This window comes from Chrysoperla carnea, chromosome X (genome assembly GCF_905475395.1).
Source record: "Chrysoperla carnea chromosome X, inChrCarn1.1, whole genome shotgun sequence".
Classification (NCBI taxonomy): domain Eukaryota; kingdom Metazoa; phylum Arthropoda; class Insecta; order Neuroptera; family Chrysopidae; genus Chrysoperla; species Chrysoperla carnea.
Genome location: NC_058342.1, coordinates 14,402,954 through 14,416,530, shown reverse-complemented (window position 1 = coordinate 14,416,530; position 13,577 = coordinate 14,402,954). Strand labels below are relative to the sequence as shown.

Here is a 13,577-nt window from a genome sequence, read left to right as displayed (position 1 = left end):
GAAGTCTGAGGGACTTCTCTAAGCCACGTTTACCCATGCCTGATGTAGCATCTTGTATGTTATATTTGTAGGTATATACAGTAGAACCTCGATAAGTTAAAGTCCAAGGGAAACACAAAATATTTTAAGTTATAGAGGTTTTAAGTTATCAAGGGTCTATGTTAGGTAAAGGTTAATATAGAGGTATGTACATGTTTCTATGTACCCTAGTTAATATAGAGGTATGTACATGTTTCTATGTAGTTACTGAGGGCCTATACAGAGATTATTTATTTAAGTTATAGAGGTTGCGTATTTTAAGTTATAGAGGTTCTGGGCTCTGATGGGAAGGGAACATAGTATTTTTTGAAGTAACAGAGGTTTTTATGTTACCGAGGTTTAAGTTATCGAGATTCTACTGTAGTAGGTATAATATGTATGATAATAATTATAATGGCGCGCCCTTGTCCTATGCTAAGGCTCTTGATCGCATCGATTGCATTTATTTTTACCGCACTAATTCTAATATTTTTTGGAAAAAACCAGCCACAATTTTAACACAAAATAATTTAATGTGGTTTGCTAAATTTTGTATTCATGAATAGGTAATAAAATTTAAGGTAATAAAATGTTAGGTAATAAAATTTAAGAAATAAAAAATGTGGCACCAATAGTTTTTTGTAAAAAAAAGAAAAAAAATTATTTTGTATTTCCGGTTTTTTTATTTAAATTTCGATTCAGCAAAAGTATTTACTGGCTCCAAAGTTATTGAGAAATAAAGGGCGGATTTTCTAAATTTATTTTAAATTAAACTTATTCATGATTTATTTCAGAATAATTGTGGACCTTATTAAAATGATTAGAAATTTCGGAAATTTCTAATGATTCGTAGATTAATTATTTGGCGCTGCTTTAGTAACAAGTACTTTTTTATGGCTAATCGGTAGCATAAGCATCAAAGTTTAAAAGACCTTTACCTTTGTATAATATACAAGAGATAGGGAAGACATAATCTGTTTCGCACAAAGAGCCTCTGCAAAAAGTATGCTGTGCAACAGCATCTTTTATTTAGTATTTAAATTTAGCAGAACAGAAGATCAGAAGAAGGTAAACTGGACGTTTTATAGATTTCAATATTTTTCAAGCACTATTATTTCTTAAATATACTCCTCAGACGATCAATAGCTTGCTCAATATCGATATTGGTTCAATAATATTGACCGTATGACCTTGGCCTTAAGTTAACAACCAGAATAACAGCCAGGATTTGGAATGAAATTAACCTAAAATGTTAAAAATAAATATTAATTTTATAATTAATAGACTGGACATCTCACAATCCTTTTTTTAAATATAATTTTACCTCAACTGGTGCACTTTGAGAGTTGACAATTTGATTTGGGTATCCAATCGGAGGACCATTAGCAAAAATCGATGGTTGTCCGTTGGGGTAACCCAGACCAGGGACATTTTGAACAGCTGGGTATGGTAAAAAACTGTTTATGTTATTAATATTGTTGATAAAATTGGTACTGCTAGCTGTGTTAATCTGAAAACAAAAATAGATTAAGGTAACACGATCGTTAATTTTAACGCAAGTTTTATTCAAGACAGGTGAGTTGAACATTTCTACATGTTATTTTCGCATTTTGGTGACTATTTACTTAAAATCGGAGCAGGTTAGATTCAGGGTTAATTTTCATATCAAATTTTCAACTAATAATTGCACGAATTGATAAATAATTCCCTTAATTCATTAGGTACATCATTCTAAAAATTATATTCAACTTAAACGGATTTGAAAATTTAGAATTTAGAGTTATCATCTTTTATAAACTCAAATCGACAATTTAACCGAATTTTAAATATTTTTGAGGATTTAATTAAGGAGATTGAAGCAATTTTTTGAGGATTGAATTAAGAAGATTGAAGCATGATTTTGATAATGAACTTTGTTATAAGTTAAAGTAGTATGGCTGTTGTGTAGTCAACTAGGCAATTTGTATGACGTAAATGTAATAAAATGCTCTAAAAAGATCGTAAAATCGCCAAAACCAAAGTTTTCTTTTTGGAAAGCGCCATAGGGTAACTTTTTTTTTTTTTTTTTGAATAAACAGAATCTGTGATAAATTTTCTTTATGCTGAAAACTTTTTTGAAGCTCAATCATCAATTAAGTTTTATACAATAAACATTATTGTGAGTTCTTTCATAAGTTATTGTGATCTCTTATTTACCGCAAAAAATGAACATTCACCGCACTTGCTCAAACAGCCGAACTACTTTAACGAATTTAGATAAAGTAAGAGTACAATTTTTTGATATCTGACTTATTATACGAAATACTAACGATGTTTCAAAACTAACATTTTATTATTCTATCTACAAATTTTATTATTTCGTCAAATGGACCTCGCACAAATTATATGTAATCTGCATTTTGGCTAAACTTTTTCAAATTTTGGGGAATGATAGTTTAAGTCATTCTGAATAAAAGTTCCCATGGTCACAAGTCATAAAAATGGCAGAACTTCAAGTTATTGCATTTATATAAAAAAAATTATTGTAAATTAATTGTCAAAAATCATATAATATATGTAGCTGCAAATATTGATCTTAACGCTTCATATTACTGCTCCACTGAACATTTAACACTGCTTCTTCTTTGAATTTCGTAACATATTCTTCAAAAAAAACAAGAATTAAAAAACAACACCTTACATTTAAAAACATACGTATGCATGTAGTTATACATATCTGTATATGTATTTGCCTATACACACATAGGCATATATTATACAAATAAGTACATTTTCCAACTTTAATTTAGTTATAACATAAAAATCCTGTCATTTTCATGACTTGTTACCATTGGAACTTTTCTTTAGAATGACTTCAACTATCATGTGCCAAATTCTGAAAAACGTTGACCGAAATGCAGATTACATTTAATTTGTGTTCAACACGGTTTATAATTGTTTTAATTTCTCTCTTAACTTTTAATTACATAGTTTTTTTATGTTTTTCTACGATTAAATCTGGATGAAAATTTACAAAATAAACCTTTGCCTTCTATAAGCCGCTTTGCCATAATGCCAATGTGAAATATGCTTACTTTTTAAATAAATATTTTTATTTAAATAATCGGATAACCCTGTCTCAAATTTTCAGAATTCATTTAAACGTATTTAAACTACATATACAAATAATTAAACCTTTCACTTCAGGCCCAATCTAGCTATTTAGCCCAGTGATGGATTTAGGCCTAGCCCCGTGAGGCCCGAGCCTAGGGTGGCAGAATTTGAAGGGCGGCAAAATTTTTGAAATGCCAAAATTTTAGAGTCACAAAAAAGTTAAGACAATCAATTATAAAAAATGTTTCAGAATAGTTTTTATAAAAAATTTTCGATAGAAAATATTATAATCCAATTCATTAATCTACTTCTCAATCTGTGTGGGTAAGATGTTAATTTTTTAATCGATCAATGATATTCTTTATCGAGTAATGTTCTTTACTTTCTGTTCCTTTAGTGAGATTAATCTCACGTGTATGAAGCATTTTGAAATGACTTCTCAATTTGTTTTTAGTGTGAAATAAAAATACCGAAGATTTGTATGTCCCTGATTTTAAAAAAAAGAGAGACAAAGAAAATAGTATTGATTTTCTAGTCAATCTAATACTTTTTAATACTTTTTTTTTTTGTCTCAATATTTTCTTTTATTCAGGGGTATTGAAAATCGTTATAATTTTCATTTAAAAGTGCCAGAACATTTTTTGTTTATAAAAATAATTTTTCATGAAAAATAAATCCCGTCTTTCCATTTTCAATATTTAAGTTACTTTAAAATAAAAAACTGGATCAAAATTAATGAAATTCATTCTATCAAAAAGGGCGGCGCATCGAACGGGGCCTAGGGCGGCAGCAAGCCTAAATCCGCCACTGATTTAGCCGCTACAGACAAAAATAATATTTGCCACCCTTTACAATCATACCATATAAAGGACTTTTGTAAGTTGACATATGCTTGAAACTCAATAAATAAATTTAATGAAGGAAAATGCTTCAAATCGAAAAATATTAGTTTCAAAGGCACACATTTTATACCGACATTGAATTCGATTTTAGTTTTCAGATTCAATTAAAATCTCACTCTGATTCATAACAGACAAACATTAGATGAATGCTTTAAATTAGAAACTAATTCGTTATAAAAACTCAAATAATTTTTTGTAAACCGAATAGTTTAGACAGTAATTGATAGCAAAAATCTAGCTTTTTGTGCGTTTGTTCATTCAATTTTAACTAAAATGGTCTATTGGATTTATTGAAAAATTTTTTTCGAAGAGTTCCTAGATTTCGCAAAAACAATTATTCGAAATAACAATTTTGATAAGAAAAACTTAAATAATTTTGGGTTAAACTTTTCAGTTTGTTTTTGTCTAAACTGTACGGTTTGCAGAATAACGTTTCGAACAAAAAATGTTACTTTAAAAATCAATAACAACTTTCTGAAAGTGCTAATCTATCGATTACCAATTATGGATAAGAGTAAGCTTTTCATTGAGCTTGAAAACCTAGGTTAAGTTTAATGTCTGCATAAAATGGGCGTCTACACATCCAACATTTTTCGTTTGATAACTTTTTATGGATAAAAGTTCTTTGTCGAGTTTCAAGCATGTCACCCTGTAAAATTTGGTGTATTTAAACTTCAATTTTCGCTTAAATATAGAGATTCCTCTTAGTGTTTTTTCAGTGTTTTATTTCATTTATAAATTATATTGAATTTTTTCATACAATCCCAGTTTTCGGAATACTCCTGGTTTTATTGAGTCCTGATTATACCGATGCCCCACATTTTTGCCGCTCCGGGTATTTTTCCGACTCGCCCCTACTCTCTTAATATAAGGTATATTTTTAAGATTTAAGAAATGGCCCATCTAAACAAAAATAAGAAAAATAGGTAATGTTAATTGGAAAATCAATCATAGTTTGAAAAATAAAATTATTATTTAAATTAAAGTTGTTGTCAACTTACAATATTGTAAACAAATTTTTGATTATATGCACGGTAAGGTTATATAAGATTTTAGCGAAATAATGTATAATTTTTATCCATAGTGAACAACACAAAATATACAACGTACGCGAGTTTAAAATTATTTTAATATAGCTGTTTCTCTTCAAACTACAATAATCTACTTTCTGTTCAACAATAAAGTTATTAAATTTGCTTTATTATATCTCAACAATGAAACGATCAATAATTTGGGTTTTTCTTTTTTTTTCATAACAAATACATGAATGTTCAATAAGTTTTTTGAAAATTGCTAATTTCTTTTTTTTTTTTAATTAAAATAATTGTTAAAACACAACTACTTCTATGCTCACCGTGTGAATGATCCAAACTTTAAGATGAGTAAACTTTTTTTAATTAAAGAGAATTGAAAAAAATACACTCGAACCAGGACTCGAACCCGGACTTCTTGGATTCATGTCAAGCGCCCTACCAATTAGGCTATTCGAGTTCTAGACACGAATGCAATTTTTTCAACTCAATGAATTTTTTTAATTTGTTTATCCACTTATTTATTATTATTACTTATTGTTATACCATGTATATATGAAATATACATAGTATTATAAGTTTAGTCCCAAGTTTGTAACGCCTAAAAATATTGATGCTACAAAAAAAAAATTGGTATAGGTGTTCATAAAATCACCTAATTAATCCATTTCCGGTTGTCCGTCCGTCCGTCCGTCCGTCCGTCTGTGGTCACGATAACTCAAAAACGAAGAAAGATATCGATCTGAAATTTTTACAGCGTACTCAGGACGTAAAAAGTGAGGTCAAGTTCGTAAATGAGCATCATAGGTCAATTGGGTCTTGGGTCCGTAGGTCCCATCTTGTAAACCGTTAGAGATAGAACAAAAGTTTAAATGTAAAAAATGTTGCTTATAAAAAAATATAAAACTTTTGTTTGAAACATTTTTTTGTAAACATCACTGTTTACCCACGAGGGCGTTAATTAGGTACAAATTTTATAGTATGTATTAATATAGGAATATCAAAGTGATTATCTTTTGTTATTTACATGACGTCAAAAAAAACAAACGATTGCGCATCAACACTTGCGCATTATATGAGAATATCAGTTAAATATGTCAGATATGTATGTATGTGAAATGTGACAGAGTTATCAACACTGCCTATACATGGTATTTCAACAATTAACTCAGTCAATTGTTTGTTTTCACTTGTTGTTGTTTACATTTAATTTAAACTTTTTTTACGTCAGAAGAGGTTGAATACGACCGCGACGGTGACAAAAAAAAATTATGATTTTGAGCACCAATTTTCATTGTTTTGACTTTTTAAGGAAAACGGTTAGTCGGACGAAAAAAAGTTAGGAGCCAAAAAATTATGATTTTTACAAAATACGTTTGGAGTTAGTTGCGATCTTTCATCTTTGACCGTTAAATTGTTACAAACAAATTAAGTGTCAAAAATTAACAATTTTTTTCTGATTTTATTTCTGCTCAACAAAAGGTCGTATAGATATTTTATTTCGGTAGAAATATGGTGTTTTATTCATAGAATACATAGTTTTTTTGTTATTATATCTCACCTATTTTGCAATTGTTTAAACAAATTAATTAATTTGTTTATAGGAGATTTGCGACTGCCTGTGACATTTTTTATACTTCCACTCCGATTGAGCATGAACATTAGTAAGAAATAAAAACTGTTCTTTTTAAAAAGATCTTGCTACTTCCCGTCAATCAGAAAATAAACAACTACTATATAAATAGAAAATCTTGACTCAGAAAAGTCGTATAAAGATTAAACATGCGGCAAATGAAAGAAAAAAAGCTTTAATTTTAAATCTAAGTTGACCTCAACCCAATAAGAACCGGAGATGTCGACCACTTTGCGTTTGGCCGTCTCAATTGTTAATTAATTAAATTATTTCAAAAAATCTTTCAAAAACATTAAAGTAGTACTATCGGTAATAGACTTTACATTCAGAATTTAATGAAAATTGGCATAGTTGTCCATTATTATATCATAATTAAACGGTTAAATTTTTAGGGACCTTTAGAGAACTGAAAATCTGAACGTCCAGTTTCGTGAAATAAAATAAAATATGTGATTTCCCATAAGGATCAATGTTAAAATATCTTTAAAATATATTTTTTTTTCAGTTCCCTGAAGGCCCCTAAGAATTTAACTGGTTAATTATGATATAATAATGGACTACTATGCCAAGTTTCATTAAATTCTGAATGCAAAATCTATTACAGATAGTACTACCTTAAGTGAACATATCTAATATAACATGCTTTAATTTTTCTAGTTTTTCATATATTTTTCTATTTCAAGACAATTATCGATGCAAATAAATGTTTTTAATCTATTTGTGTAAATAATTTCTTCTATAACAATTTAAAAATCAAAGATAAAAGGTCGCAATTAGTCCCAAATGACGTCTTTTGTTATTTTTGCCCGACGTACTGTTTCCCTTAAAAAGTCAAAAAACCTCAAAACAATGAAATTGTCGCTCAAAAGCATAATTTTTAACAATAAAGTCTTACAAATTTTACAAATTTAAATAGTCAATAAACTAGCCTAAATTTTCTGACGGAAATGGCTAATTTTGACTTCAACACAACCAGCCTATTATGTTAATTGTATTATAAAAAGTACAAAACAAGTGAAAACAAACAATTGACTGAGTTAATTGTTGAAATACCATGTATAGACAGTGTTGATTACGCTATCGTTTGTTTTTTGACGACTCGTAAGTAAAGAAAGATATCCACTCTTAGATAGCCACACACATGCAACTGATATTCCCATATAATACATACTATAAAATTTGCACATAATTTGCGGCCTCATGGATAAACAGTAATGTTTACAAAAAAATGTTTCTAACAAAAGTTGTTTATTTTTATATAAGGAAGATTATTTACCTTTAAACTTTTGTTCTATCTCTAAGGGTTTAAAACATGGGTAGGATGGGTTCTACGGACACAAGACCCAATTGATCTATGTTACTCATTTTCGAACTCGACCTCACTTTTTATGTCCTTAGCACTCTGTAAAAATATCAGCTTGATATCATTTTTCCTTTTTGAGTTTTTGAGTTATCTTGTTGACAGACATGCGGGCAGATGGACAGACAACCGAAAATTTACTAATTAGGTGATTTTATTTCCAAAATTTTGCTCGTAGCATCAATGCTTTTAAGCGTTACAAACTTGGAACTTAATATACTATGTATATTTCATATATACATGGTATAAAAAATAGATAATTTTCTCACACTATATGTCTATAGCGAGACAACAACTTTAATGAAAAATTCTTTAAAATCGTGTTTTTTTAGGATTATCTTTTTTGCTTTATCACACGCAAAATTTTATCAAATTTTAATGGACCAATTTTACCAAATTTGGATAATATTTTTCATAAAAAAATTTCTAATATCAATAGTTTTAAGCATTAAAATTTTTAAACTAAATTTAATTGAAGTGCTCATCATACATGAACGCAGAGTATAAAAAAAATTGACCCCGAGGATAATTTATTTCTCTAGCCTGTTTCTTTTTTATTTCTTTATCAAAATTCATGATTTACCTACCATTTTAAAGCTTATCGTGTTCGCTAAGTCGCTAATGACGAAAGGTAGACTCACGGTCTAAAAATGTACTGCTTAGCAAAAATATGCTAAACAAATAATTTAAACAATAAATTTGGTTCATTATGTAATTTGTTTATCATATCTGTAATAAAATTGCCTATAAATAAAAATTAAGTAAATTATTATCTATGTTTTGTATCACTTATGTCTAGCCTTTTTTTAGCCACGAGTACTGCACTACGGAATTCCTCACGGGTCTAGCTAGTTTACCTATGTTGTGATTGCATTTGTTTAAAAATATTTATAAAATAATTCTCAAATTGCAAATTGATAACAAATAAATTCCGGGAAAAATTTACTTTATTTATTAGGATTGAATTTGTTTATAAATAAGTATAAAAAAATTTCTCAAATTACAAATTAATTTGTAATTAAATACTTATTTAACAAATATGTAATATAAGTTTTAATTTTATGAGGTAAAATATTATTTATTAATAACAATTTATTATTTATTTTATTATTAATGGAAATTTTGATAAAGTTAAAGAATTGATAATTTATAAAGCAATCAGGACCGCATAAAGAAAATATTTTCCGTATATCTTTTATTACGTATAATCAAACAAAATTTTTAATATAAAATATTTGTTTAGGGACCAGCTTGAAGCACTCATTTTAAAATATCAAGAATGATTCGGAGCCCCTTAAGTTTTAAGTTTTATATCAGTGACTCATAAGAATGATTTTCTACTTTTTAGTACAATAATAGCTTATCATTAAAAAATTATTTTTATACCATACTATTTTTTTGTATACCATTATATATACTATGTTTAAGGAAAATATTAATGCATCTTTGAAATTTTCTATAATTGTTTATTAGTTTGTAAAAACTTCGTCGACCTCTCAGGGGCGTACCTAACGGTAGTAGGTACGGGTGGGGGGGGGTTTAATATCCAGGGGTAGTTTATTATCCAGGGGGGTTAATTAAAAGTTCTAACTGAAGTATTTGTGTACATTTTTGTTTTTTTTCCACTTTCTAGCTTCAAAGTTGACCGAGATATGTCAATTTTAAAATGGAATTTTTTTGCATATTCAATCAAATAAAATGGATTCATCTTGTAAACCGTTAAAGATAAAACTAAAGTTTAAATATAAAAATTATTTCTCTGCGCAAATACTTCAGCTAGAGCTTTTAATTGAATTTTTATTTTATTTAATGCATAGTTTTTTTGTAATTTGTAAAAAACTGATTAAAATCCCAAACCACCCCCCGAAAAGGGGGTTAGGTACGCCCCTGAGAGATCGACTTTTTATACCATGTATATATGAAATATACATAGTATATTAAGTTTAGTCCCAAGTTTTATAACGCTTTAAAATATTGATGCTACAAACAAAGTTTTGGTATAGGTGTTCATAGAATCTAATAAGTCCATTTTCGGCTGTCCGTCCGTCCGTCCGTCTGCCCGTCTGTTAACGCGATAATTCAAAAACGAAAAAAGATATCAATCTGAAATTTACAACGCACTCAGGACGTAAAAAGTGAGGTCGAGTTCGTAAATGAGCAACATAGGTCAATTGAATCTTGCGTGGGGTCCGTAGGACTCATCTTTTAAACCGTTAGAGATAGAACAAAACTTCAAATGTAAAAAATGTTCCTTATAAAAAAACTTTTGTTTGAAACATTTTTTTTTTGTAAACATCACTGTTTACCACGAGGACACACATTAGGTGCAAATTTTATAGTATGTATTAATATGGGATTATCAGTTATGTATGTGTGACATGTATAGGTATTTGTGTAATGTGATAGAGTAATCAACACTGTCTGTCTATACATGGTATTTCAACAATTAACCCAGTCAATTGTTTGTTTTCGCTTGTTTTTGCAAAGTTTTTACAACCTTATAAACAACTGTGGAAAATTTCAAAGGTGCATTAATTTTTTCCAACTAGATATTTAGTTTCATTGTGCTAAGTCTAAATGTAAAAATTTTCGTACCTGATATGGAAAAGGAAAACCAAATCCAACATCTTGTAAATATCGCAATGGAAATGCCTATATTAAAAAAATATAAAATTGTTTTTTAAAAATTTGCAACATTGTCAATTTTGTAATTGTAAATAAACAAACCTGTGTTGTAAAACTCAAATAAGCGATTATTATTGCAGCAAACAATGAAACACTTTTCACAGCCATAATTTATTAATTATGATTTTGATTTTTTTAAATGATTAATTATTATAAATTGGATTAAGAGATGATCAATTGATCGAGAAATGATTTTGAAATTTATTTTTATATAAAACTTCGTACGTGACTACCTTGAATAAACTTTATCAAAATTTAAAAAAAAATGTATTTTTTTTTTCAAAATTTAGTAACAGTCACGTGAGTGGATTTTGTGAAGAAGAGCAATATTAGGTTATTGACATTTGCTTCCAAGGCACTATATTGCGTGAGAAAATCAGCCTGCCTTTGTAGACAAAAAATCCAAATTTAATTTTTAAGTTCAATTTTTTTTTTTATTTAATAATCTATTTTAAAATGAAGTTAGATATATTTTTAAACATCGAATTGAATTTTGAGCTTCGTGAAAGTAGCACCCCCAAATGCGCATTTTCATAAAATACTAATTGGATTCGTTTGTTCACTCAAAATTTTTAATCGAGGAAATAAAACCGAAAATACTGACTCGATTCCTCGTCAGTTGATTTTTATAGGAGCCAGTGGAAAAAGTTTGTCTGAATGTACTCAAAAAAATCATATCCGTGCGAACTTATGCTTTTTGGATTAACGCCCATACGGTGGGATAGAAGTACCCTACTTCCGGATACCACATTCTCTTTATTTTCCATTTAATAAAATCATTGGCTTTTGTGTTTTGGGCAATTCTAAGCATTTTTTGGTACTTGAAATTTTTTACCTAACCTCGCCGTTCTCGAGCAGCCAAATCCAAATCCAAAAGGGAGCAGCCGGGCAACCAACCAGAGCGGTGAAAATGTGTGAACTTTAAATTAGAAAGTTGTTATTGATAAAAAAATTAACATTTTTTGTTCGAAATATTTTTCCGAAACCCGTACAGTTTAAGCAAAAACGGACTAAAGAGTTTTACTCAAAATTGTTTTTCGCCTCAAAATTGTTATTTTGGATAATGGTTTCAGCAAAATTTAGGCACTTTTCGAAAAAAAATTTCGAATAAATCTAATAAAAGTTGTTTCTTTTTTCTATAGAGACCATATTAGTTCAAATCGAATGAACAAACGGTTAAAAAGCTATATTTTTTGCTTTTAATTGCTATCTAAACTATTCGGTTTAAAAAAAATATTTCAAACAAAAAATGTTTGCGTATTTATAGAGAACAACTTTGTAATTTAAACCGTTCATCTAATGTATGTCAAAATCAATTATGAATCAGATTGAGGTTTTGATTGAATCTGAAAACTTAGGACGAATTCGATGTCGGTATACGATGTGTTCCTTTTGAAACTATTATTTTTCGGTTGAAGAATTTTCTTCGATTAAGTTTATTTATCGAGTTTCAAGCACATGTCAACTTAAAAAGCTCTGTATATGGTATGAGTATAAAAGTGCCCGATCTAGCTAAATAATTTGATCGGGCCTTGATGATTATAAAGAATATTTTGTGATTCTTGTCAAAAATTTGATTTGAAAACCACATGATCCTTTTTTCAAGGATACCTGTAGGCCAAAACAGGATTTTCTCAAAAAACGGCTCGATTAAACTTGGCACAAGGCTAAGCCTTAAGGTGTTCCTAGGATTGGTATAAGCCGCATAACCGGGAAAATTCGAGAAGGTAAACACCCTAGGGAAAACCATCTCCAAAAACAGGAAAATGGGATTTTTTAGGGAGAGGCTGAGGGGGCAGCAGTGAAACTTCGTATCAGGGTTTATATCAAGAACTTCCTAGGTTTGATATAACTTCCCTCAGGGACCCCTCTCCTGGAGCCTTGGAGCTGGAGGGGATGAAATCGTCAAAAGTGTTCAAATCAACCCTACCCAAAATTGATCATATATTATTTAAAATTTCTTTTTAAGTAACTTTTGTAACTTGGTGATCTTTGCTTAACCTCATCCTTACCAAACTACATCCTTCTAAATATTAAATTAAATCCAATAAACTGCACCTAAGCCTGTTCCTCATTGCAATAAAACCTTTCATGCAAAAATCGCATAATTATTCAAATTGTTCACATAATCAAATAAATCAAATAAAGAAATAAATAAAACTTAATTAAGCCAAATAAGTGAAATTAAGAAACTGAAGCTTTTCCTTGTTTTTAAATAATTCTTACAATTGGCTGCTTTCAATAAAAATATTACGAGAATAATATATCAATTTTATAATATAATAAAGTCTTGTCCGATGTTTCTTACCGTTTATTATAAATGGAGTAAAATTTTATTTTTGTCATAATTTTATTTTGACGGGTTGGCAAACAAAAATTTTGGGTGGACAAATCGTTGCCAAACGAATAACCTCTGTTTTTTATTTTGTAAATATAGCAAATACAAATTCTCATTTGTAGGTGCTGATGTCAAATTTAAATTTCCCTCAAAATTTAAGATTAAAGGGGTAGCGAAAAAAAAAATTGAGTGGACAAACCGTTGCCTAACAAATGACATTTTCACTTTGCAAAAATTCGCATTTGGGGGTACTGATGAAAATTTGTATTTCCTCATACCCAAAAAATTGAAATGTGGACAAATAAAAATTTTGGGTGGACAAACGTGCACAAATAATTTTCAAACGGATGACATCTGCATTTTATGAAAACTTGCATTTGGGGGTGCTGATGTAAAAATTTTTAATTTGGTCATAGCTGCCAATTTGAGGGTGGACAAATGTGGACATATGATGGACAAACGAATCCAGTCAGCAGTTTATGAAAATTCGTATTTGGGGGTGTCATTTTCCTGGGGC

At 29.1% G+C, this 13,577-nt stretch overlaps 1 protein-coding gene across 1 annotated transcript; it reads right to left on the bottom strand.

The window, feature by feature from the left end:
- Nucleotides 1-766: 766 nt before the first annotated feature.
- Nucleotides 767-10,890, bottom strand: LOC123302416. Its single transcript, XM_044885344.1, has 4 exons — nt 10,765-10,890; nt 10,633-10,689; nt 1,343-1,528; nt 767-1,262 (listed from the first exon to the last, which is right to left on the bottom strand). The coding sequence occupies exons 1-4, from the start codon at nt 10,828-10,830 to the stop codon at nt 1,221-1,223; spliced, it is 351 nt and encodes a 116-aa protein (XP_044741279.1). The 5' UTR covers nt 10,831-10,890; the 3' UTR covers nt 767-1,220.
- Nucleotides 10,891-13,577: the final 2,687 nt, after the last annotated feature.